Genomic DNA, 27,432 nt, shown 5'->3' on the forward strand with positions numbered 1-27,432 from the left:
GAGAAAATGTGGGGTTGTAGCGAAACAGGGTCCTTTACTGTGGCACTTTGGGTATCCGTTAACATGCTGGAAGGGATATTGTGAGCCTAGACTATGGATCTTCTCCCAACTTCATTTGAAGCACAGAATTTTGTTTCCACAGAGCATCTTGTGGACTAGTAGTGCTCTGCAGAGCAGACTTGGGAAATGCTGGTGTAGGCAACACAAAGGAATGCTTGACTACACTCCCCACTGTCTCAGCCAGATGCCTCACATTGTTTCTGTAAATGCTGTTTGAGGGTAGTGACTAATTTGTCCATTTCAAAGGGTCACTGACCTTCAAAAAAAACCCCCCAAAACAAAAAACAAAACCTAATTCCCAAAGGATTAGAACTAACGGAGTAATAGTAGAACTCATTCTTAATTTATTTAGGGAAAAGAGGGGGACAGCAGTGAGTGACATGTTTCCACAAAACCTGTCATTAACAATTCGGTGTCATGCAGAAGAGTTGCTTTCACGTTCCCATTTCTACACCATTGGGTAATTAGAAAAAATTTTAAAAATCCATAGAAGAGTAGCGTAGGAATAAGAGCAACCTATCAGAGCCACTGAAGAAGGGGGTTCTTGTATACATAATTCAAGTTCAGATGAAGACTTGGGATTTGGGACTTGGCCCCTGAAAACAGGATTTGTTTGATCTTTTCCCCAGTTGTTGGACTGGATTTTAGTGGGCTTCTCTCGCCCTTACATTTTGTGGCTCTAGGTAAAATTAAGTCTGAGTCCTCGCTTTGGCACTACTTAACAGGGTCCCCTTGGCAACTCTGGGCCCCATCAGCATCTGTTGAGAGAGGAGGCCATTTCTACTTTCTTCATGGTGATATACATGGGAAACTCTAGAAGGCTTATGTAATGAGACTGGAATGGTCCATGAGCTGAATAATAGAGCTGATGATAAAGCTGTTCAGTAAAGTGGAAGAAGACATTTTGACAGTACAGAACATAGAGGTTCCCTCTAAAGATTGGATTATGGAAAGCTTTCTGCAGCACACAGAAAGCTGAAAATGAGCATGTGGGGCCCTAGAACCCTAGAACCTGGACCGCATTGCCACCAGAGTTCCCGTGCTGCTAAAGTGAAACCCACAGTCTCTTCCTTTTATCTTAAACTAGCGGAGGCACCTCTTTGGGGTCAGGGAACATTTTGAGAAGCTGATGGAACCCATGGACCCTCTTCTTGGTAGAATGCACACACCCCCATACATTCGAAATTCTGCATCTCCCTTCAGAATCCCTTTCAAGAGTCATGCTTCTAGCTTTCCAGCTCTCTGGGACTTAAATGAAGAACAACCTTGCCCCTGGTTGGACACATACTATGTCTTAATGGAATTAATAATAGGCTCACAGCCTGTGAGCTTATATTACAATGTGAATGTGTGTTCCTCTGTTCCAGGGCTGGAGCCAGCAGAAGATGGAGAAGTCAAGACATAAGTCTTGCCTCCTTTGTCCTTACTGACCACTTAGCAAACAGTACACTTGTTGTCAGGTGTTAGACTGTAGGGTATAGACAAACAGACCATTAGAGCTGGTACAGGAAATCAGAATGTGTGGAATGGACAGTGAGGGCTGGATAAAATATGAAGAAGTAAAGGGTAGTCTGTGGGGGTGGTTGGGTCTAGCGTGAGCCAGCTCAGAGTTGCCATGGAACACAGTGGGGCCAAGGACCGGCTGGTCTGAAGTAGAGCATTCTTGAGCCAAGGGGATGGATCTTTGCGATGTGCTTCATTACCCTGGCTGGGTCATGCCATGAGGCTGCTCCCCACCTAGAGCTTCAAGCCTTGGACGCTTGCCCACAGGCAGGTGACTGACACCACAAGGCTAGAATTGCTATCTGAAGGGCAGCAAATCACACACCGAGATGCCTTTTCGGAGTTGGCCGAACCATTCGTTATGAGATGTAGTAAGCTCTGGACCCTGGACCATGGGAGCAGACTCAGGGAAAATTCTCTTTTTGCCTTCAGATGGAATGCACTTGGTAAGCTGGAGATAATCTGAATCGACGGACTATGTTGGGTATAGCTTCTTGTCTCCCCGAACCTTTTCAAAAAAATGTAATCTTGTGCATTCTCACTACATCCCTGTGCAGTAGAAGCAAATGAAATGATTGCCCCCGACAAATATTGACACCTACTCACAAATGCAAGCAAGTTCTTTTGATACCGAGGCCCAGAGATGCAGACTGAATGGAGCAAGTCAGTGGTACCAGCCAGCCAAGAAGGCCTGTGCCCCCCCTTCCCTGCCCCCACCCCCACCCCCAGATCTGGTGCCCAGGCTGCCAGCAGTGCTTGCTGCAGAGAGACGTGGTCCTCTCTGGCTCAAACCCTCTCCTCAAGCCATCTTTCCCGGCATCTGTCTGACAAGAGAGCATATCCAGGCATGGTCAGCTACTGACTGCCAACAGCTGAAACATTAAGGGAAGTGGGATGAAATACAGCCCACAGATGGGTTCCGGGTGAGGAGGAAAGAAGCGGGATTATACCAGGGTGTGAGCTTTCAGCACTTTCTTCCACTCTGCTCTCCAGCCGGACCGGCAGATGACAGTTTCCTCTCACTCGGCACCTTCTTGCTTGGGACAGAGTGTTGTGTCTGTGTGTTGAGCTGCAGAGTGATCTCCTGAATCTGCTGCAAGAATTTCCTGGCCTGGGCCCCCACTGGGGGGGTGCGGGGGGTTGGGCCGGGGGCGCGAGTAGGGAGGCCACTAGTCTTGCCGAAGGTGTGGGCCTGAACGCAGTCTTCTTGAAGATTCCGAGCGGGGAAATCCTCCCTGCCATTGGCCCCCTCCTTTCGCTCGGCTGTCTGGCAGACCTCCCCCGTCTCCCAAGGTGGGTACCCTGTGGCATGGCCATGGAACACCAGACAAAACTATGACTTGGGATTGACCTCCCCATCCTACTCCACCCCACCCCCGCCCCTTTGTGGGTTCTCCTTTTCTATTGCATTTACCTTTCCTTCTTTGCCTGCCTCCCTGTCACCTCACACAGCACCTTCTATTTGCCCAGGCCCCGTCCCACTCCGATACTCAGTCCCCGGGGTCCGTGTTGTAGGATGTTTAGTGGCTTTGTTTCATTGGTAACAGCTTTATTGAGATATAACTCACATACCATTTACACTCTTAAAGTGTACGGTTTAGTTGGGTTTAGTGTCGTCACAAGCTACTACGACCATCGCCACTGTCCACTTCCAGAGGATTTTCCTCATTCCCCAAAAGAAGCCTCATACCCACTGGCAGTCACCCCCCATCCTCCCCTCCCCACAGCTCCTGGCATCCACTGATCTACTTTCTGTCTCTATAGATTTGCCTATTCTGGCCATTTCATAAAGTGGGAACATACATTATGTGGCCGGCTTTATTGCTCAGTCTAATATTTTCAAGGGTGATCTATTCTAACTGAATAATATCGCACTGTTACGAATATACCGATCCTTTTATCCATTGATGGACACTTGGATTGTTCTCACCTTTTGGCCATTGTGAATAATGCTGCTGTGAAGATTCACGTACCAAATCTGTTTGAGTCCCAGCTTTGACTCCTCTTGGGTACATGCCCAACAGTGGAATTACTGGTTCAGGTGGTAACTTTATATTGATTGAACTTGGTGGAACTGCCAGACTGTTTTCCATTTTACACCATTTTACATTTTTACACTCCCACCAGCAGTGGATGAGGCTTCCATTTTCTCCACATCCTCACCAACACTTGGTGTTATTTATTTATTTTTTTTTATGATAGCCATCCTTGGTGGGTGCAGAGTGGTGGCACACTGTGGTTTTTTTGTTTCCCGCCCCAAGGCCTTGCTCTTCACTGGGGGACTCCTTTCCAGTCTTCGATACTCTCTGGTGTGAATTCATTAAACCTCTGGGAAAGGTAAAGCCCTTTTCTAACTAATGCTTGAACCTGGGGCCATGTCAGACACTCAGGCGGAGCAAAGAGGAAGAGAGTTTAGGGACAGAAGTGGACTTGCCACCTTCGGAAGCTCTGCTGGAGCGGGAAGGGTCTGCGCCACCAGTCAGCCCAGAGCAGGGTCATAAAAGGATGTCTGGTGAATGTGATGACTCAGAGGTGACTTTCTAGTCACCACTCAGAATCTGGCCATTTTTGAGAAGTTCTACAGGGCAGTGGAAAACAGTTGTCTTAGCTTGGGTCACTGGAACAAAAATAGCAGAGATTGAGTGGCTTCAACAACAAACATTTAGTTCTCACAGTTCTGGTGGCTGGGAAGTCCAAGATCAAAGTGCCAAGGCAGATGTGGTGTCTGGTGAGACACCACTTCTTGGCTTACAGCCAGCCACCTTCATGCTATTCCCTCACATGCTGAGAACAGAGATCATCTCCTTCCTGTCTCTTCTGATAAGGGCATTAATCCCATTCAGGAGGGCTCTGCCATCTTGACCTAATCCCCTTCCAAAGGCCCCACCTCCTTTTTTGTCTTCTCTTTCAAGTTTGTATTTAAATTCCAGTTAGTTAGCATACAGTGCAACATTAGCTTCACGTATACAATTTAGTGATTCAGCACTTCCGTGCAATACGTGGTGCTCATCACAAGTGCCCTCCTTCATCCCCAATACCTGTTTCCCCCTTCCCCCCACCCACCTCCCCTCTGGTAACCATCAGCGTGTTCCCTGTAGTTAAGACTCTGTTTCTTTTTTTTTTAATTTAATTTTATTATGTTATGTTAGTCACCATACAGTACAACATTAGTTTTTGATGTAGTGTTCCACGATTCATTGTTTGCGTATAACACCCAGTGCTCCATGAAATACGTGCCCTCCTTAGTACCCATCACCGGGCTAACCCATCCTCCCACCCCCCTCCCCTCTAGAACCTCAGTTTGTTTCCCAGAGTCCGTAGTCTCTCATGGTTCGTAAGACTCTGTTTCTTGGTTTGCCTCTCTTACTCTTTTTTTTTTTTCTATGCTCCTTTGTTTTGTTTCTGAAATTCCACATTGGAGTGAAATCATATGATATTTGTCTCTGACTGATTTCACTTAGCATAATATTCTCTAGCTCCATGCACGTTGTTGCAAATGGCAAGATTTTGTTCATTTTGATGGCTGAGTAATATTCCATTGTATACATGTACCACTTTTTTACCCATTCATCAGTCAATGGACATTGGGGTTCTTTCCATAGTTTGGCTATTGTGGACATTGCTGCTATAAACATCGGGGTGCATGTGTCCCTTTGAATCTGTATTTTCATATCCTTTGGGTAAATACCTAGTAGTGCAATTGCTAGATCATAGGGTAGTTCTAGTTTTAACTTTTTGAGGAACCTCCATACTGTTTTCCAGAGTGGCTGCACCAGTTTGCATTCCCACCAACAGTGTAGGAGGGTTCCCCTTTCTCCGCATCTTCACCAACATCTGTTTGTCCTGTGTTGTTCATTTTAGCCATTCTGACCAGTGTGAGGTAATTATCTCATTGTAGTTTTGATTTGTATTTCCCTGATGATGAGTGATATTGAGCATCTTTTCATGTGTCTGTTGGCCATCTGTATGTCTTCTTTTTTTAAAGATTTTATTTATTTGAGGGGCACCTGGGTGGCTCAGTCATTGGGCGTCTGTCTTCTGCTCGGGTCATGATCCCGGGGTCCTGGGATCAAGTCCTGCATTGGGCTCCCTCCTCAGCAGGAAGCCTGCTTCTCCTTCTCCCACTCCCCCTGCTTGTGTTCCCTCTCTCACTGTTTCTCTCTATGTCAAATAAATAAATAAATAAATAATCTTTAAAAAAAGATTTTATTTATTTGAGAGAGAGAGAGAGTGAGCACACATGAGCAGGGGGAGGGTCAGAGGAAGAGGAAGAAGCAGACTCCCCGCTAACCAGAGAGCCCGACGTGGGGGCTCCTGAGCCAAAGGCAGACACTTAACCAACTGAGCCACCCGGGCACCCCATCTTCTTTTTTTAAAGATTTTATTTATTTGGGGGGTAGAGAGCGCAAGCAGGGTGAGGGGCAGAGGGAGAGGGAGAGAGAGAATCTCAGGCAGACTCCATGCTGAGCACAGAGCCTAATGTGGGGCTCAGTCTCACGACCCTAAGATAATGACCTGAGTCAAAATCAAGAGTTGGAAGCTTAACCGACTGAGCCATGCAGGCGCCCGCCCTCTTCTTTGGAAGAATCTCTATTCATGTCTTCTGCAAAGGCCCTACCTCCTACTACCATCCTATTGGAGATTAGGTTTTTAACATATGAATCTGTGGGGCTGGGAGGACACAAACATTCAGTCTAATGCAGGCACCCGCCATAAAGATTAGGCAGCCCCACATCTCTTACCTTAGCAACCTACTTCCTGCCTTCCAGAAATTCTGTCTTTTATAGCTAATAGTAATATAACAATAGCAGCATTTAGTAAACATTAATACGCACCCAGTCCTGTGACAAGGACATTATGCATCTCATCTTGTTGGTTCCTCACAACAACCTATGAGGTAGGTCCTGTATCAGCTCCATTTTATAGATGGAGGAACCGAGGCTCAGTAAGGTGAAGTGATTTGCTCAGCTAATACGTGATAACTAATTAATAGTGGAGCTGGAATTTGGACCCAAATGGGAAACTCAGACGTCAGGCCTCTCCTCCCAGTAGGACAGATCTTGGAGGCTATATTTTCAGTCATCTCCCCCACATAAGCCCTAAGTTCTGGAAGGTTTCATACCCCTTGCCTCATGCTCTACAGCTTCATTATGGATAAAGCATCAGGGGCCCATGTAACAATTTCATTATCTACAAAAATAACCTGTTTTCAAACGTTGTCTTCCATTAGCACCTTGGTATGAAATAATGAGGTGAGTCCCAAGCCTACCTACCAAGACCTCAAGGTGGTGGGCCAGAGAAGAGTTCAGTTTTTATGGAGGACAGTTTGGGGAAGATCTGGAAATCTTAGGTCTCTGCTCCATGAAAGCAGGTACAGTTAAGTCACCACTTAGAGAGGCCCAGGGCAAAGAGAGGCAAGAGGGGTTGGAGCACTGAAAGGAAGAAATCTAAATGGTAGGCATCCCTTGTGTGGCTGCTGGACCCATTTGAAGCCGTACCTTTGCTCTTAGTGAGCCTCCCAGAGAAAAACTCACCTGAACCCACATGGCCTCGGAAGCTGAGCACTATTCCTTTTTGGAAGGGGACTAGACACAGCCACTGTTTAGGATGCATTCATTCTGCAGGATTTTTTGCATCCTCGCTTTGTGCAGCACCCAGCCATCCCTCCCTCCACTACAGCAGCATTCCTTGGAGGAGCATACGTGGTTTCCCACGAGCATCCTTAGTCGTCTGCTTTCTTCCCATCTGGGCCAAGGCCGAAAAACCGGCCTCAATTTACACACTTTAAAACAATTTGTTTTAGAAAGCGCTGTACCAGCTCCCACTTTCCGCAGAGCTGTTGAATAGAGTCAGGAGGAGAGAACGATCTCGTTGCGGTCGGACTGGGAACACAAGAGTCCTAGCTAGGATCTGTCCCACGAGTAGGAGTAGAGAGCTGTGACCAGCTTGGTAGGATTGATTTTCTATGGTTGGAAAGGGCCTGAAATAGTCACCTCGTCTAGCCTTTGGCCTTCAAGTAGAATTTTTTTTTCCAACAGAAACTCTTCAAACTGAATTTTGGAATGAGAAATACAGTTAAGGATTACACTCTGGTGTCTAACCTGCATTGTTCATGATGCAGGTGACATTTCTTCCCGTTTGACATAGTTTGGCAATTGGCGATAATCTGACCTCCCTCCCAACCTCAACCTCTTTACAAGCTATCTAAATGTGTTAACAATTAACATCTTTCAATGCCAGCCCCTCCAATGAGAGCAGGATTCTCCTTGAGGTCAGGGGCGTGTCTTATTTACCTCTGTAGCTCTAACCTAGCATGGTACCAACTATTTTCAAGGTAGGCTTGAGGACCTGTTTGTGCTGGGTATAGTCAAAGATCCCCATAAGTAGATGTTGAATGAAGAAGGGAAAAAAAAAAAAAAAAGGGAAATAATCTCTTAACTGTCTTTATCCCCAGAACACCTACCATACACATAAGCACAAAGCAATCACCATTTAATTAACTGTCCAGTTATCCATGGAAACAAGGAGGTCCCTCTATGCTCTTCTGTGGGCCTTCTTTCTATACCAACACGACTTACCATTTACTGTGCACATTGTTATGTACCAGATACTTGGGGGCTTTTTAAAATAAATGCTCTCTAAGCCTCACAGCCATGTAAGGTAGATGACATACTCATGTTGAAGATGAGGAAACCAAGGTGCAAAGAGATCAAGTAGCCTTCCCGAGGTCACGGGTCAAAGACATGTCAGAGCTGGGATTTGTACATAATGTTCGCAGGCCCCAGAGACCAGGCTCGATTCTTTTTGTTTGCATCGATCTGAGACGGAGCTGAAAACACTGCCTACAAGCAGCACCCTATCTCAGGACTTCCTTCCTTGCCCTTTGGCCTTTTCCTTCTCGTGTTTCTGAGATCTAGGGTCAAACCCTTTGGACGATACAGTTCTGTGTTGGGGTGTGTGTGTGTGTGTGTGTGTGTGTGTGTATCTCATTGTAATTACAGGGAAGACAACTTCTTACTTCAAGCCTGCTATCTTCATCTCTAAATCCCCTCTCTACCACACCTCCAGCCTGGTCTGCAGATGTGCTGGGACCACACCAATAGAATGACAGACAGCCAGACTGGAAACATTAGCACCAGGCTCGGCCATCGAGTCAAGCAGGAACCCAAGTAACAGTAGCGATGGGCAAGAGAAGGGAGGGACTTGGAGTCCAGGAGATTGGCAACTGATCCCTGGGAGCTCTGGAGAGGTTTGCATTTCTCTCATAAACACTGGGAGCTGATTTGTCTCCTGACATACAAGCAGCCTTTCTGACTTGCCAAGAAGTGGCCCGCTAAGAAAATAGAAATTTGAGGGTAGGGAGAGTAGAGAAGTCAGCAGCCAGCATGAGGACTTTGGGTTCTGGAGGGTGGGAAGAAGGCCAGTGCCAGGAGGGGAGAGAATGGAGTACCAAAGGAAGTGGGATAGGACCACAGACTTCTTGGTAAAATTTGCCAGTTTCTCTGAAGAGCAAAAAACAAAGCATAACAAACTTGTGGCAAAATTATTCATACTGAGATGTTCTGGACAATGTGTAACCTCTCACAGAAATACTGGGGTTATAAAATCTGATTGCAAAAGGGAACCATTTACCCCAAAGAAATGGACTTCTAGTGATGGCATTTTAGGCACCAGTGAGATGAAAGGAAGGGAGAGATATTGAGGATAGGGGAGTGTTTTTCCCAGCTCCCCAGAAGTCATAGTTCTGCTACATGTGAGACCATCCCTAATGGGGGTGTGGGGAGCATGGAAGGAACAGTTTCTTTCCCAGCACAACTGGAGTCACGTGGCTTTGCACTTGTCTGCTGACCCCACGATGTCCGTGTCCCACTCCTCCTCAGAGTAGGATTCCCCTGAGGGGCCCTGAGGCCAGCTTTGCTTTGGACTGATTTTCTGCCAGTGTTCAGCCAGGAATACCAAATGTGTTCCAAGGATAGTTGGTTAGAAGCCCAGCCACCTTGGAAAATCTAGGAAGGGAGATCGTAGAGTACCAGGTGGTCTTCCTTGCTTCTGTGGCGCCCTGCATGCTGTGTTGGCCTTCTAAAGATGCAAGAGGAGATTTGAGTCCCATGTCCCATTTTTTTAACGAAGCAAATACCCATTTTTATTTGATAAAACTGCAGATTATAAGTCACTTCTCCAACTTACTTATTTCTTATTTATTTCTGAGAGTGTGCATTCTTTACTTTGCGTTATAAATTAGGAATGTAAGGACCTTGTTGTTCCACTTTACTGTGCAGCTAACATTTGTGTCCATGCCCATTTAATTAATTTATTATGATGATGATTTGGGGTTTTTATCCACTAAGTTTGGGGGTGTCTTTTTTCATATATATATTTTTTATTTTAATTCCAGTGTAGTTAATATACAGTGCTGTATTAGTTTCAGGTGTACAATATAGTGATTCAACACTTCCATACGTCCCATTCTTAGAGAGAAAAATTGGGGCCCAAAGGGAAAAGTGGCTTGTGCAAGGTTATGGAGAGTGGGTACCCAAGCTGGGATTTTTGACTCCATGATCCTACCTCCCAGTTTAAAAAACACTTCTTTTCTTTAGTACAAATTGTATATGTCTAAGATGTACAACATGCTGATTTGATATACATATGTGTATGTATTGAAATGATTACTAGAGTCAAGCTAATTAGCATCATCTCTTCACATAGTTACCATTTCTTTGTGGGGAGAACACTTGAAATCTGCTCTTTTAGCAAATGTCCGGATACAACCTAGTATTATTAATTATACTCATCATGCTGTACATTAGATCTCTAGACATATTATTCATCTTATGTAACTGCAACTTTATACCCTTTGACCAACATCTCCCCATTTCCCCCAACCCTGGGCCCTGGTAACCTCCGTTCTACTCTCTGCTTCTATAGATTTGATGTGTTTTTAGATTTCACAAAAAGTGAGACCATGCAATTTTTTTTTTTCTGTATCTGGCTTATTTCACTTAGCATAATGTCCTCCAGGTTCATCCATGTTGTTGCAAGTGGCGAGATTTTTTTTTAAGGTTGAATAATATTCCGTTGTATATATGTACCACAGTTTCTTTATCAGCTCATTGACTGACTGACACTTAGGCTGTTTCTTTACCTTGGTTATTGTGAATAATGCTGCAATGAGCTTGGGATGCAATAAACATGGGAGCACAGATATCTCTTCCAGGTATGGATTTCCGTTTCTTTCCATCTGCCAATGTTTAACACCCACTCTGTAAAAAGAACACAAACTTCGAGACAGGAAAACTCTATTTCTGAGTTGGCTTTCCTGTTGAGTACCTGGGTGGCATGGGCCAAATCTTTTGGGATATCAGTAGCCTCATTTCTGTAATTCTCTTACCACTCCATTAGGGCTATTAAAAGAATGAAATAAGAATAAATGGAAAGAAATTAAGATAAATTTATTGTGTAAAACTAGCAGTAAGCATGCTCATAATTGGTTTCTTTTTCTTTGATTCTGTTTTGTCTTTCTCTCTTTCGCATTCTCCCTATCTCCTGTTGAGTAGCTTAATAGACTCTGTGCCAGGCTACTCTGACGATTGTTGCAAGAAAGACTCTCAGGGTCATGATTCCACTGGAAAACCTCACCCTGCAGTTGCTTCCCCGTTGATCCCTTGGTCAAAGGCCCATTTCAAAAATCAATCCACATTCTTCTGAGGCAAAATAATTCCAACCTTCTTTTTCTTCTTTTGGCATTCCAAAGATCTGTCAACTCCTGTAAGAGTCATGGTAGATATTCTTTTGTAGGTCATCCCAGTTTTCTTTCACCACAAAATACTGAGATTTGGTATAATTAGAGCCCAGGGGGGTGAATGGGCCTGCCCCTGTCCCTTCTCCAGTGAGTTTCACTCCTGTCTACCAGCTGCAGCTGTCTGGTTGTGTGTACTTGTGGGCAGGAGCAGGGACTTAGGGTCAACTGGTATGAGTTAAACATTCTCTAGGAGCTAAGTCTTCTTCTTTTTTTTCTTTTGTTTAAGATTTATTTGAGAAAGAGAGAGCGTGCAAGCAGGGGGAGGGGCAGAGGGAGAGGGAGAGAAAATCTCAAGCAGGCTCCCTGCTGAGTGTGGAGCCCAACGTGGGGCTTGATCTCACAACCCTCAGATCATGACCTGAGCCGAAAGCAAGAGTCAGATGCTTAACCAACGGAGCCACCCAGGTGCCCCTAAGGCTTCTTAAGGAACTACTTTTGTATCCTGTAAGGAGTCATTAATAAGTAGGTAACACCCAAGGAGTGAGTTACTCAGAAATTGCAGCTAGATCAATTTATATAGCAAAGTATAGAATTGAGTTAGTTATGCAAATCGCTGAAGCCAAAATAAGTGTGATATCAGTTTCCTGGGTATTGTAGGCCAAAACATTCTAGAGGGACAACACAGCCTTCATGTTCCATTGGTTTAGGTTTTTAAATTAAATGGTCCCTCCCGTGTTACAGGTTTGATGTGATTAACACCCTCCTTGATAGTGGCCAGGATGGAAGATTCTGGAATCAGACATCAGTTCAGATGTTGGTGCTACTGTAGCTCACAAATTGTGTGACCTAGGACAAGACAATTAGTTTCTTAAGCCTTAGTTTCCCCATCAGCAAAATGGGCATAACCGTGTCCATTTCAGAATGTTACTAGTAAAAGCCAATGCAATCATGTATGGAAAAGTATTCACCATTGTGCCTTGCATATCAATTAGGGCTCAGTAAATATTAGCTATTATTATTATTTTTTTTATTACCATTAGCCTTTATCATTTTCACCTACATCCTGAGAATCATTTCATTCTGTTTTTTTTTTCAAAAAGCGAAAGATTTATACGATCTGAAGAGAAACCAGAGTATCATTCTGTTTTTTTAAACAGATGTATTGAGGTATAATTAACCCATAAGATGGACTCATTTGCATTATACTTTTGCCTGATGGGAAAGAAAGGATGATCTAACTGTCTAAGCCTTCCCCTAACGAAACACACAACTCCCCTGATTTCTCTTCTTCCACTGTTCCACAAAGGGCACTTCCCAAGCCCCGTTTATATCTGGTGTGCATTTGCACATCAGTGATGAGTTTAATCTGGGGGCTTGTTCATTGTTGGGTGTGTGTGTGCGAGTACGTGAGGTGTACACGCATGCATGTACACCGTGCATTTGAAGGAAGCCCAGTAAAAAGACATCTTGAGACCATTCATTAGAATCAACTCACCAAGTGCATTGGTGCATCGATTTCTTGCTACAGGACAGCCCTGCATTAGATGCCACAGAGAAGAGAGACTTTTAGGGACCTTAAAAAGTGATACCTACACGTGTGTACATAAGTTGACAGAAAGAAGATGGAGTTTGGGGTCATCACTTACTACATACAGGACTTTGGAAAAGTCAACCTTAGAGGCTTGTTACCCTCAAGTGGAAAATGGAGTTAAGGATCTGCCTTACCTGGTTGATAGGGTTGTTGTGAGGCTCTCTTGTAGTAACGTATGTGAAACCTCTTCATAAATTGTTGGCTAGGCGACCGTAAGTCACAAATGGGAGTTACAGTAACATTCGAGTGCCGGATTGTGCACTTCGGAAATCACATGTCTGGAGAGGGCCAGGTTGTGGGCTGGAGCTATTAGGGAATGCTTCGCAGAGGAAAAGGGACTTTGCCTGAGCCCCCAAAATCAGACAGGACATCAGCAGGTGGAAAAGAGTGGGAGGAGAAGGATGATCTGGGTGGTGGAATTAAAAATAAGCAAAGACTTGGTGTGTCAACTATATTTCATAAAAAAAAAAAGCAAGGACTCCAGAGGCCGGAATAAGCATACAAGCACACACCAAGTGATATAAAACATGGGAGGGGGTAAAGATACCACGGTAGTTATAACAGATGGTTCCTCTTCTGAAAGGACTCCCTCCTTCCGGGCAAGTTAACACATCATTCGCCTGGTCTCTTAGCTCCATGGAGGCAGGAGCCCTTATCCTTCTCTGATCTCTCTCTAGTGCCCATCACAGTACCTGGCACATAGTAGGCACTCAATAAATGCTCAACAAATGCAAGAATAGATGGATGGTCATGTCCATTGCCATTCTTGTCTGGTTGCTTTATCAGCCACTGAATCAGGGATTATCTTTTAACTCCTTCTACATGGTACAGCCCCATCTGCTGTCGGGATTTATGAAATTCTTTGCAGTGATGCCAATACTCGGTGTGGTTTTTCTCCACCCTGTCCCAGAAGACTCCCTACCCCCGGCAAACAATAAGGTGACCAGCAAGTCGTGTGAGTACAACGGGACCACTTACCAACACGGTGAGCTGTTCGTGGCTGAAGGGCTCTTTCAGAACCGGCAACCCAATCAGTGTACCCAGTGCAGCTGTTCGGTAAGACCTGGCGTCCTAATGTCCCTGCTGGCCCTACCTCAACACCAGAGCTCCTCCTGGGTTTACACCTTTACTTGGAGCCTACACTGTAAGGTGTTTGGAAGGAAGACGAATTGCATTTATTTTTTTTAAAAGATTGAGTTATTTGAGAGAGAGAGAGAGCAAGCGGGGAGAGGGGCAGAGGGAGAGGGAAAGAATCTCAAGCCGACTCCCTGCTGAGCACGGAGCCCAACACAGGGCTCGATCTCACGACCCCTGAGATCATGACCTGAGCTGAAAGCAAGAGTTGGACGCTTAACCGACTCAACCACCCAGGATGCCCCAAGACGAATTGCATTTAAATCCTAAGCCTCCCTGTCAATCCAGACTCCCTGGTTTTCATGAACCCTGAACAACCCTGACCTGTGTGAAAGAAATCAGACCCAATCATATCCTGGTCTTTATTAAAGCTTCAGGACCGTTTAAATGGACAAACATGCGCTGATGGTCTTGATCTGTCCTCTTTTTTAAAACAGTCACCCCAGCAAAGCCTTCATCAGAAGGACTCAACTATCTGAAGCCTTGGGGATGCCATGAGCAGAAAATCAATCAGTGCCATCTAAGGCCAGTCAGTCCAATTCACAAGAAAATGGGGCTATCTCTTGGCTCCCATCTCTGGTGTATTCTCCCAACCAGTTTTCCCCTGATGCCCTGCAGTGAGAACTCTCTCAGCAAAACATGGTTATTCCTCTGATGTTACTTGTCCGAAGAACCGTATATACCTTAGGAATAAAGTATATTGATTATATCTTCATTGAATTGTGCAGTGCAGAGAATGTAAGAGGTAGAACCAGAAAATGGAAGAAAATGGCTGTTTCAACTCAAGTGTGAGGGAATGAAGTTTGATGTAGGGACTTTTTTTGCCTTTAAGGGCATTAAACACTGGATTGCTGAAGGAAGTTCTAGAATCTCCTCCCTTAGGGACTTTTAGTAAAAATATGATATCTCGGTAGTTTAGGAGAATTTGGTTGTGGCCTTCCCTTCCTAATGACTTTTCAGGGACCCTTCTAGCCCCAGAATAATATGCTTCTAAGAACAAGGTTTAGGGGCACCTGGGGTGGCTTAGTTGGCTAAGCATCTGCCTTTGGCTTGGGTCATGATCTCGGGCTCCTGGGATCGAGCCCCATGTCAGGGCTCCCTGCTCAGTGGGGAGTCTGCTTCCTCCTCTCCTTCTGCCCCTCCCACTGCCCGTGCTCTCTCTCTCTCTCAAATAAATGAATAAAATATTTTTTTAAAAAAGAACAAGGTTTAAGGAATGATATTTGGAACATAGAACTTTAGGAAGTGGAAAGTATGTAAAGACAGACATAGCAGGTAAATTTGCTCCTCTCCCTTGCCTTGTGCTGAACTGAACTGTCCATTCAGATCATTTGTGTAGTTTTGTATTACCCCAGAGAACTTGTCTCCATGGTTTGGAGTGTTATAAAAGGTGGCTCTCATGCAAATCTGCATTCCCTGAAATCCCAATATCCAGCTGGGGTGTGATGGGGACCAGAGGATATAATGAACAGAAAAGAGAGGAGCAAGACCATATTTGGGGGTTTGGCAGGCCGATGGCGTCCCTTACACGGACTGCTTTTGCACCATCTTTGACCAGGAGGTCCAAAGAGGAGGGCCAACTCTTCAGTAACATAGTCTCTGGCATGGAGAAAGAGTAAACAGAAAAAAATAAAGCATAATGACATTTAGGAAGTGTCTAGAACTAACCTTGGGAGAACACTGAGAAGAAGAGGAATGTTTTGAGTCCCTACTCATCCCAGGTCCTCTTGACCTTCAATTCTGTTTCTCCTTCGCAGGAGGGGAATGTGTACTGCGGTCTCAAGACTTGCCCCAAGTTAACCTGTGCATTCCCAGTCTCTGTTCCGGATTCCTGTTGCCGGGTGTGCAGAGGTATGTGTCCCGTAGCCCGAGACAGAGGGGTGCTGCCGTTCTGGAGAGCAGGACTTAGAGGAGAGGGAAATGCCTGGCCAGTGTCGTAAGCAAGGGAATTTTCTATGGTGGCCTCGGTTTTTAGCTGGGGTTGGGGGGGGAGGGCAGTCCATTCACAAAAGGGAGGAAGGAAACACTGATTTTAAGGGCCACCAGCTGAAAGAGTCATGAGTTCAAGCTTCACGTTGGGCGTAGAGCTTACTTTTAAAAAAAGAAAGTATTTGTGCTGACACATATTGTACTTACTAAAGCCCGTCAGTTTGTTTTGTTTTGTTTTTTTTTTTTGAGAGAGAGAGAGAAAGTGCAAGCATGCAAGCGGGGGGCAGGGAGGGGCAGAGGGGGAGAGAGAGAGAATCCCAGGCCGGCTCCACACTCAGCATGGAGCCCAAGTGGGGCTCGATCTCACGACCCTGAGATCATGACCTGAGCCGAAATCAAGATTTGGCTGCTTAACCGACTGAGCCACCCAGGCGCCCCGCCAGTCTCAGTTCTAAATACTTCATCGACATGAACTCATTTACTCCCATGATGACCCTGTGCGATGAGTATGATGAGTATTCCCATTTTATGGATGATGAAACTGAGGCGGAGCGAGGTTAACAGCTTAGTCCAAGGTTACGTAGCTAGTAGTGCAGACTCCAGGCTCTCCCCCACTTCACTTTGCCCCTGAAAAGAATGGCTCCCTGTGGCCAGGAATACACATCCACCCCCTGCCCCAGACAGTGAAGGCCTCCCACACCGTAGCTTCAGCTTACCTTTCTAGGCCCACATTCTTCCATTCACACACATCAGATTCTACTCACAGTATCCCTTTGCTCTCTTGCCTTCGTGCCTTCGCTCTCCCCCCTCAAGATTTCTCCAACTGTAGTGTGCTTCAGAATCACCTGGAGAACTTTCAGAGCCTCAGACAATAATTGCAAGATTGTGATTCAACAGCTTTGGGGTGGGGTCCCGGGATGTGCATGTGGGCAGACCCCATTGTCCACTCGGAGGCAGGTGGTCCGTAGACTCTGCTTTGAGAATCCAATCCTGAGACCACGTAGATGATGGGAGGCAGCCCCGAACAGTGGTTTCTGTTTGAGTTTAGTGCACTTAAACTGAGCATATTAAAAGTCCGAAACCTGAAAGCAATAGAAAAGTAACAGATATCACTCTCTGATTGGTCAGAGCCTCTACTTCCAACCATACAGCAACCAACTCAGGGGTGAATGAGTGACAGCCATTTCATGATAAGGAACTGGGAGGTCAGGGGAACAAAGTGGCTGCCTAAGTAAGAACTGCACATGTACAGCAAGATCTTAGAGGAGGGAACATTGCCGCTTTCTGGAAAATACTTTTCCTTCCATCTCTGTCTGTGGAAATCCTACGGGTTTCTCAAGATACAGTTCAAACACGGCCTCCTCAGATTCTGACACAGGCAGTCCTCTGGCCGCATTACAGTAAATACTAGATGGAAGGCCTTTCTCTCTTCTCTGCCGTCCCACTGCCATCCCTCATTTCTCCACCCTGAATTCCTGCTTATCCAAAGGCCAGCCCAACTACCACCTCCTCCACGAAGCATTTTGTTTTTTTAATCCTGTAGGTTAGGAGTAAACCTTCCTCCTTTCTGAGACTCCTCCGCCCTTACCGGGTGATGCTCCTGTAACATTAATCACTGTGTTACTTTTTTTTTTTTTTAATTATGTGTACCCATGTCTTACCCTCCCTACCAATTCTGAGCTCCTTAAGGCAGGAACTATTTCTGGTTCATCTCTTCTTACCCCTCCCTGCTCTAGGTACAGAGTAGGCACTCTGAATGAACACACACTAGCTTGGAAATAACTGCCGAAATTACAGTTTGAATTAGATGCAGCTAACATATATTATTGCTGTGTCTTCTGCCTCTGAATTACCGATGGACTGTGGTAGGGGTGGTGCTGGCTGAACCCAATGAGTTCACGGTCATTTCTGATCCCCAGGTGGTTTTTCCTCCCCCATTGCCCTTCAGGACACTCTAAGTAATATATTCTATATATTCTAATATACACTATAAGTAATAATTCTTCTTTTAGGAAGAAATGACCTTGGGGCGCCTGGGTCATTCAGCGGTTTAAGCGTCTGCCTTCGGCTCAGGTCATGATCCCAGGGTCCTTGGATCGAGTCCCACATCGGGCTCCCTGCTCGGCAGGGAGTCTGCTTCTCCCTCTCCCTCTCCCACTCTCCCTGCTTGTGCTCTCTCTCTCTGTCAAATAAATAAATAAAATCTTTTTAAAAGAAAAAAAAAAGAAAGGAAGAAATGACCTTGTTCTGAGTACCAGTGTATGCTCATCCCTTTTCATATGCTCTTTCTAGTGGTCTTCACAAGTCAGTGTGGATTTAGCCACAGCCTGATTTGGTTTGTGCTCCAAGAAGGCCCTGGATCTTTCTCTCCTGCTTTCTCACAGTGCTTGTGTCTGTACGTCAGTAGAGCTATGACATTTAAGCCAGAAGAGATGGGTATTTTGTTCCTCATCTCCCTACCCACCTTTGCCCCAACGTCACTTGAGTCTGCTCCGAAGGGAAGAGAACCTGTACGGAGCAGACGCATACACGTGGTTGCTCACATAACCAGCAAGGTGCTATAAGCCCCTTGTCAGGCTGGGATTATTTTGTTTGGGGGAAAAGGATATGGTGAGAAATCTAAACTGAAGAACAATTCATAAGAGAAAGGAAATTGCCAAAAGACATGTTATTGCCTCTGAGAGACGGTGTGGGGCAGCGGACGTAGGCTCTGAAGCCAGAAGGACTCAGATTTGGTGTTATGGAGCTCCCACCTACTAGTGATGTAGGCGAGCTGCTTACCCCCACAGAGCCTTGTTTTTTTTCAGCTCTGAAAATGGAGATTATAGTACCTATCACCCATGGAAAGGTTGTAAAAATTAACCAAGATGACGTGAAGAGCTAGGGGAAATTCTTATACAGAGTTGTTGCTTCATACGAGACAATGATTATATTTCATATAATATTATTGTATTTATTGGCCTGGGGTTAAGTACGATTGCACCCTCTCCTCTCTGTCTGATAGTCTTGCCTTTTTTTCTTTACTTAATCTCCACACATAGAACGTCATTTCTCGTCCCTCTTGTGGTAACAGATCCTGGGACTCACCATCTTCTCGACTCTTCTCTTGTCACAATTTAACTTTCTTTCCTTTTATGGTGCCCTCAGAAGCAACACATAAAAGCGAGCTCTGCCTGATCATGCGCTATCCCTTCACACACCTGCCAATTCGCGAAGTTCTCTCTCCGCCATCTCTCCTCCAGCCTCAATAAACCCTTCTCTTTCATCTTTCCCTGTGAAGGCTCAATCCTCCACTTTCATAAAATTGATGCTTTTCTCTCTGCCCCTAATTTCTTTACATCTTTCAGTTGTGTAGAATGTGATTGAATCTCCTTTGAAGTGCTAATTTTGGAAGCACCTCATTATTTTTTTTCCTGCTTAACCGATGTTTCTACAAAGGTCTGTCTTGCATAAGCATATTACTCCTACAGCAGGGAATGCAGACACACTTCTCCCCTATGCTGACCACCCTAATTGCAGGCAAAATACTGCAGAAGAAATAACTTTTGAGTGCTGAGCTTGCACATAAAGGGCCCCATTGACACAGGCTGTCTGCGCCATCCCCAGACCCGGGTGCGCGCCTCTCTTCCTGGGTCACATGGCAGTCTGAGCCACGGACTGGATCTCAACCCCAGCCTCAGGGATTTAGACCTGTCCTTGAGGCTGGGGTGGTCAGAACATTGGCAGGGGGCATATCCTTGCTGGCACTTGAGCAAACCTCATCTGCACTGGAAGTGGCGTGCAAACAGCCACTGGAACCTGAAGGGAAACTTGATCAGAAGAAAATTTTCATACGACTGCCACATTCTGGGCAGGCAGGCCTCAAACCCAGACCCACCCCCAACTTGCCTCTACCCCGCTTATCATTTCTGCTTCCCGTCTCCTGCCTACCTTGCCAAAGCAAAGGGGAAGGCTATGTACTTGGACTCTAGACAAGGGAGAGGTTTTGGGGATAGGCTCTTTGCTGTATTGAGAGCCAAGCCCGTGTAGACAGTGTACATATGTCACACTTACTCTGTGCCAGGCTGTAGTCTAAGTACTTACGTGCGTAATATCTCGTTTAATCTTCCCAACAAAGTTAGAACTGTTATTAGCCCCATTTTACGGATGAGGAGACTGAGGCAGGGAAGTTCCGTGATTGGCCCAAGGATATGTGGCAGTGAGTGGTAGAGCTAGAATTTGAACCTTGTCAGCCTGGCTCTAGAGCCCCAAGCTCTTACACTCCCTGGCGGGAGCCATTCATGGGAACATGACAAGGGACCTCTCCTAGGGCAAGGGCATAGAGGGGGAGAGAGAACGTGTGTGACACGTTGGCACAGGCAGCTAATCCTAGAAGAGTAACCATACTGCCCAGCTCTTCCCGTCATGGCCTCAACCTACCCACTCGCAACCACAGGGGAACACCTTTGTCCCACCGCTCTCTCTTTATAGGCTGAAAGAATGGAAATGTCTACCTTCTTTCACCCAGCAGACACTTCTGGAGCAACCACCGAGTACCTAGCGCTGTGCTGGTGCTGGAGATACAATGGTGAACGAAGCAAACAAGGGACCTGCCCTCGCGGAGTGTAGTGAGGAAGACACGTTTATCAAATAATGACACGAGTAGATATGAAATGGCAACTGTGCCAGGTGCTACAGGGAAAGGGGTTGGAAAAGCAAATAATGAAGAGGGGTAGACCTCGTGAGGGAGGTGAAAGAAGACTCCTAGGGCTGTCTCTCCAGCCTCAACGCACACCACGTTCTTCTTGCTCCCTGCACCCCAGGGCAAGGGAGGTGGGACTCAAAGGTTAGGGACATAGCCAATGACAGTCTTACATTCCCAGGATCCCTGACTTCTGATCTCCCCATGAAACTGGCCACTGTGGGCTGCAGGAGTCTATGACTGTTCTTCCTCCATTGTACACGTGCATACTACTCTAGTCCAGGCTTTTCTTCTGACGCAACTACTTGATCGTGTTGGTCAGTGCCTACCATGTCTTATCACATTATCCAGTGTCTTCAGATTGTTTTTAAAGGTGCTCTATAAAGCAAGCTGACCCTTCCTTGACCTACTACTCATCCTCGTTTGTCTGACACCAACCCACACACACCTTCTACTCCAGGCTGCCTGTTCTCTTTGTCCTCAAATATGCCATGTTCCTTCCCACTTCCACTCCTGTTATGTGCCTCTCTTAGCTCTTACTCCCCACAAGCGTGGAATAGCTTCCCTCCTCTCTTCTGCGGATTACGATCCTACCCATCTTTCAAGAGCCCAGCCTGAGTCACACCCATTCTAAAGAGCCCGACCTGATAACTGTAGTCCTCCTTGAGCTCCTTCTTGGACCACTTTCAGGGCTTAGTCTGGTTTATAGAGCCCAGCATTTAAATATTTTCTTGTATTGTTCATTGTTTCATGGGTCTTGGCTCCTTAACTGAGAAAGGAACACCTTCTTCCTCTGTGTCCCCTAGCATAGAATTAAGCATAGCTTATGGTGGATTTATTGAAAAGAAAGAGAGCTACAGCTATGAAAACTCTTGACAGCACTCCACGTGCAGTCCTAGCTAGGGAGGCAGGAGAGATGACTGAACTCCCAACATACTCAACCCAAGCTCGTTTATCCAACACGTTTGCAAAGAGCCAAAGGAGAAAATTGAATCTCTTTTTATGAAATTGAGCTACCTCTATGAACTTCCACAAGGTAACTGAAAACTGGAAGCAACTGTTTAAAAGCAGTTTGTCAGTACTCAAGACAAGTGCCCTTTTACCTAAGACTCTTGATTTCTCTTTCCAATAAAACAGCAAAGTTACACCTGAGATGCCATCTTGGCTGGAACTCAGAGATCTTGAGGGAAGTGGTGCACAAGGTAGTTCATTTTTTTTAACATCATAAAAATCTACCCAAGTTTTCAAAGTTCTCAAAATCAAACAAAACTGGAGAAAATAACAGCACCTCCAAATGTAGATGCTCATGTGTCAGTCTAGCATCATTTTTGCTTTTGTCCACATTTCCTGCAGAAACACTAGCATCGCTGGGACATAATGATAAGGAAGGAAACATCGTTAGGGAGACATACTTCTCAAAAAAATATCAAAATGAACTCCATCATTTATGGTTTTTGAGTTGCTGTGCTCTCACCTAAACTTTGAAATGTGCTGAAACACTCTGATCTTTTCGGAGTGATAGAAGAGTCTGACCATCATTAATGAGCCCTGTTCTCAGGTGACCCGTTCATGTTCATGAAGATGGGACCATCCGAGAGATATCCCACCCTTGGCCTTCCCCTCTTCTTCTAAATCCCCACCAGAACCTTTCTTTTTCCATAGAAACTTTCCAGCTTTCTTTTGTTCTCTCTCCATCCCCTGTGCTCAGAATTCATCTCCACGTGCTTGCGGACACTCCCAGCACTTCCACCCTCCGCAGTCATCGTGTTCCTTCTTGGCATGTCTCTTAGGCCTAGAATGTTTCTTCTTAGAAAGCCCTTCAGACCGTGGATGAGACCGCATTGACTTTCATACTGAGCTTAACAAGTGAATAGCCCCGATCCCTGATTGGCCATGTGGAAGAAATGCCCCCATCCTGCTCTGGGATTGGGGGTGTTTTCATATCTATAGTTGTCTAGTTCTACAAGAAAAGTAAGGAATCCCCAGTGAAGCACGTCAGAGCAAGTATTTCTTCACAGGTTAAAGCCACTCTTCCTTCAGCCCTGTCCTTCTAAGTACTCCGAGGGATGCCATGACCGCCGGTGTCCATTATTCTCACTGGAATAGTCTTCATGAGCCTAGGCCCCGGTATTTCTAGAAATTAGTCTGATTTGTCAACTGACAGCCTAAAGAGAGGGGAAAAGAAACATGAGTGAGAGGAGCCATGTCAGGCAAGGGAAGTCAGATGTGAACATTACCTCTGTCACCCAACAGTAAGAACTTAACAAGTCCAAGTCTCCGTAGCCCAGGCGAAGTGGACAGTGGATACCAGGATCCAGTTATTCAAGCAAATCACTGGAAGGACTACATCCACTTACTCCTTGGCTTTAGCCATTAAAACCAGCCGCGCGTCCCCTACTCCCGCCAGACATCCCATTCCTTTTCGGATGTAGGGCCAGGAGGCTAACGCAGTATTTGTGGATTGAAGGACCTTAAACTGACTGCTTTCCATCATTCCCAGGTTTACCAGCAGTAAACATTGCTAGATCTCTGAGCTTCCCTTCTCTATCAGCTTGTTATTTGCCATGTATGGATCTTGTAGCTCGGAACTCTCTTTATTTTGGGTACTTGGATTTTGACCACTCCACTTTAGGAGTATAAAATTGCACTCTCTCCCAATGAAGCAGATATCTGTCCTCTTCAGCCTCATTTTAAACCAAGAGAGAATAAGGGATTTCATTGAAACTCACCCGCCTCTTTGACAAAGAGGATAATAAGGAGACGGCTAGCATAATGATGAGAGAATCTCAGCCAGTTCAGAAGGAATGAGCTGAAAGCATTCTCGTGGCCACTTTTTTTTTTTTTTTCCTGCATCCAGGATCCTGGCTTTCCAAATGGAATGATTTCAAAATGAGAGGATTCCCTTTCCTACGTGCAGGCATAAATGTTTTTCTTACTGCTAGGCTTCATTTGTTTGTTTAATCCAGAGCCTTTCCTTGTTAGACACCTCACATGCTCACGGGAGTCCTTCAGTTGGGTTTTCCCCATGGGTAAGCTACTCTTGAGGTGAAGGAGGAAGAAGCGGAGGGAAAGGATGAGAAGAAGAGGGGGGATGACACTTGGTGGGCCAGGCCCTGTTCTAAGCTCTTTGCGCACACTAACCCATTTCATCCCCACCACCCTCCGGCCTGGGTTGTTTCGTCTCCATTTTAGCAATAAGGAAACTAAGGCTCAGAGGGGTTCGTCACTTGCCTAAAGTCACCCAGGCAAGAAGGAGCAGAGCCAAGGTTTGGACCCAGGCAGTCTAGCTGGCGTGGGCTGTTCTCTTAGCCATGACTGTCTTGTTGCCTCTCAACTTGGGGATATGGAGCAACTTTGGGGACTCTGAACTCTGAGGCTACTGGGGGGAACAGACTTCGTGACAACTCTGCTCCCCGGGGCCAGATATGGTAACGTTTCCAGCAGATTTATTGGGACGACCCAAAGACCCCATTTCTAACTATCAACTCGGATCTATGTAGCAATTGAAAGAGCAGAGTGTGGGTTGTGGGTACCATCCTGCTAATAGCTTCTCTGTTGCCCCCCTCCCCCAGGATTTGCTCTCACAAACACATGCGTCTCCCATAATGCTCTTTTTAAAAAGTATGTATTTCTGATTTTTCTGGATAAATGCTTTTGTACTCTTCTTCCGATTTGGCTAGCTGCTCTTGGCAGGAGCTCCCCCTTGTCTGTGTCTTAGTGTTTCTCAAGCAGATAGTTTGTTGAAAATGCTAAGAGCTTGTATTGACAGCCCCCAAAATAAAGTGCTTTATTGGACAGCAGAGTATTTTCTAGAAAACATGACTATCTACAAAACACTGGAGGACTTTTTGCAGTACTATATGTCATTGTTGTTAGCTCCAAGGTCTACCAGCGGGGAATCCTTCTACCCAGGTTCTTCAAAGCTTCGCTCAAATTTCAGCATGCTTGCTCCCTCTCAACAGAATTTATGGAATTGGATGTTTGGCAGAGGCCCCCCGAGTCATCTGCTTCCACTCTGTCTTTCATCTCCAGCTTGAATATTCTCTCCTGGCTATCAAGTGGCCCACCCCAGAACCTGGCACATAGTAGGTCTCAGAGATACGACAGTTGCTTTCTTCCTCTCCACACTCTCCTGATTTCCCTCAAAAGCCCTTTCACTCTTTGCCCTGGTTCTGCTGATTTCGACACGTTCCTCTGGAAGTACAGAGATCACTTTCCCTTGTCACAGGGATCACTCCCCACTCCCCCCAACCCCGCGCCAGTCTCGGGGATTCATTTCCTTTCCACGTGCCTTATGATTAGAGCGACTGCATATCTTCTCCTCCAAACCAAGACACTTTTGAAAGTGAGAGGGCCATCTTAGTAATTATGCCTGCCAGAAAAAGAGGCGTGAAACTGGGTTGTCCCAGATCCATTGGGACCTATGGGACACGCTATTTATGATGTTATGTGTGGTTCAGATGTGGCCACATGCTGGCGTAGTTTTGCTTTCTGAGGCTTATCTTTATGGATATCTAATAATCTCATTGTACACTTAGTCCTTTTCAGAGGACAGGGTTTACTTCTGTGACTTACTCAAGCTAACCAGAGATTAATGTAAGCAATGGGAGTTATAAACAGTCTGAATTGTAGCCTAGCTTTTGACCATTTTTCAAATGCTTGTTCCCCATTTCTCTCATTACCAGAAAGCCAAGCCATTTAACTCCATAGGGTACCACTCAGAATATAATTGAGGTTTGAGTAAACAACACATGTGGCTTTTAAGGTTAAAAGAATATTGTTTGACATACAGTACACTAGAGTTGTTTTTCATTTTGGTTTTAAAAATTGGTTAAAATTACATCTTGTTGCTTCTCGGAATTAACTAGAATCCGTCTGTCTCCATTAGAATCAGTGGTTTTTTTGTTTTGTTTTTGTTTTTTGTTTTTTGTTTTTTCAATAAGGCCTTGGCTGAAAAAAGAAGCTCCCTTTCAAGATAATTTGTCCAGCAAATCAGGGGGAAAAAAAAAAAAGATGGTAAATGGACAGACCTATAATCAGCTCTCCAGACAGATTTGGCCCAGGTCACAGCTGAACAAAATGTGAACGCCGAAGAAGATTCTTCCAGTGTAACTATGGTTCAAATTATATAGAATAACTCCTTACATACAGAACATTCCAGCTTAGCAAATGCCATTTCCATGACGTCAGAAGCTCAAAGGCAACCAAAAGAGTAGTCATTCTTACTTGAGAAGATATATACAGAAGTAATGGCTCCAGGAGTTTATAATTGAAGTGAAATCATTCCAATTGAGGCACACATGCCTGCCTACGAGTGCTTAGGTGTTGTGACACGTTCGTCTGAACTTGGGTTGCAGGACATTAGCCATCTGCTCCCATGCCATCTCACCTCTCTGCTCACTTAACAGGGATTACCTGCTTTGGGATTCTGCCTGGACTCTTAAGTATTTCAAGACACCGTCTAAAAGCCCGTTCAAGACTCTAGGGTCTAAATGCAATAAATGGAACTTCTCAGAGGGTCATGCTAAGTAAATCTTCCATGTTAGTACCAACCAGTAAATCTATGTTTGCAAAGGGCGTGTTTGGTGAAGAAAGCTCTTCTATCATTTTTCTTTTGTGATTTGTTCTCTTTGGGCTACTTACTCGAAAACACATCCTATAGCTTTTCCATTGTGTTCTGCCATTTGCTGGTGAATCTCTTCTGGTTTCCAGTCTTCTCTCCGGTCCCCTATTTTCATCTAGCTCACAACAAAGCTTAGACCCGCCACTGCCAGCGAAAAGGGACCAAGTACATTTAAGTTCATCCCTACTCATTCACTGTCAAGGGCAGTGCCATTTCCCAGCTGTTCAGATTTGCAAAGCTAGCATCCTTTCCTTTTTAAATTTTTTTAAAGATTTATTTATTTACTTTAGAGAGAGAGAGAGAGAGAGAGAGAGAGAGCAGGGGAGAGGGGCAGAAGGAGAGGGAGAGAGAATCCTCACGCAGACTCCCCTCTGAGCATGGAGCCCAACAAATGCGGGGCTCGATCCCAGGACCCTGAGATCATGACCTGAGCTGAAATCAAGAGTCAGATGTTTAACCAGCTGAGCCACCCATGTGCCCTCCCACCACCACCCCCACCTTAGCCTCCTTTTACACCGTATTCTCTTTTGCCATCCTCCTCTGTTATCAGATCTCCCATCGGGATCTTATCATTGCCTTTTTATCTGAAGTAGTCTGATTTGCCCCTTCTCCATGATTTCAGAGATTCTCAGGGCCTGTCACATGTTACTACAACAGCCTCTTGTTTGGCCTCCCAGATTCCAGGTGCTCCCCAGGTAGGGGACACTCCATCACCAGGAGAAGCTGCCACAAATCACCATCTTTTACTCTAGGAACCTCTACATAAAAATTGGTTGCAAGATAAAATGTGAATTCTTTAGCCTCTTTCTGAAGTCTACACAGCAATTATTTACCACCCTTATTTACGTCAACAACTGGTCTCCCTCCCTCCTTACCTCCCTCTTCACCCACTCCCCCCCCTTCCTTTCTTTCTCTCCACCATCCCCATTTCTCTTGTTTCACATCTGAACTTTCTACTCCAGCCACACCTTGCTGGCTGTCTCCAGTGTGTTCCTTGCTGTTTCCAAAGCTCTGCTCCTTTGCAAATGCCATTCCCTTCGGTCAGGCTCCCCTCTGCCCACATCACTGTGTGTTTATGCCCTATAGTGTCTACTTCTAAAGACATGACTGATTCTTTTAGGAAGCTTTCCATGATTATATCTTACTGATCACTCACCTAGTCTATATCTCCC

At 45.4% G+C, this 27,432-nt stretch overlaps 1 protein-coding gene across 1 annotated transcript in view; it reads left to right on the forward strand.

Annotated features, from left to right (window-relative positions):
* CHRDL1 (chordin like 1) overlaps positions 1-27,432 on the forward strand; it is a 110,941-nt gene that overhangs the window by 59,329 nt on the left and 24,180 nt on the right. The window contains exons 5-6 of the mRNA XM_021686558.2: positions 13,804-13,949; positions 15,785-15,878. Of these exons, the coding sequence (XP_021542233.1) occupies positions 13,804-13,949; positions 15,785-15,878 (240 nt within the window). The remainder of the gene's footprint in view (positions 1-13,803; positions 13,950-15,784; positions 15,879-27,432) is intronic.

This window comes from Neomonachus schauinslandi, chromosome X (assembly GCF_002201575.2).
Source record: "Neomonachus schauinslandi chromosome X, ASM220157v2, whole genome shotgun sequence".
In the NCBI taxonomy this organism is placed as follows: Eukaryota; Metazoa; Chordata; class Mammalia; order Carnivora; family Phocidae; genus Neomonachus; species Neomonachus schauinslandi.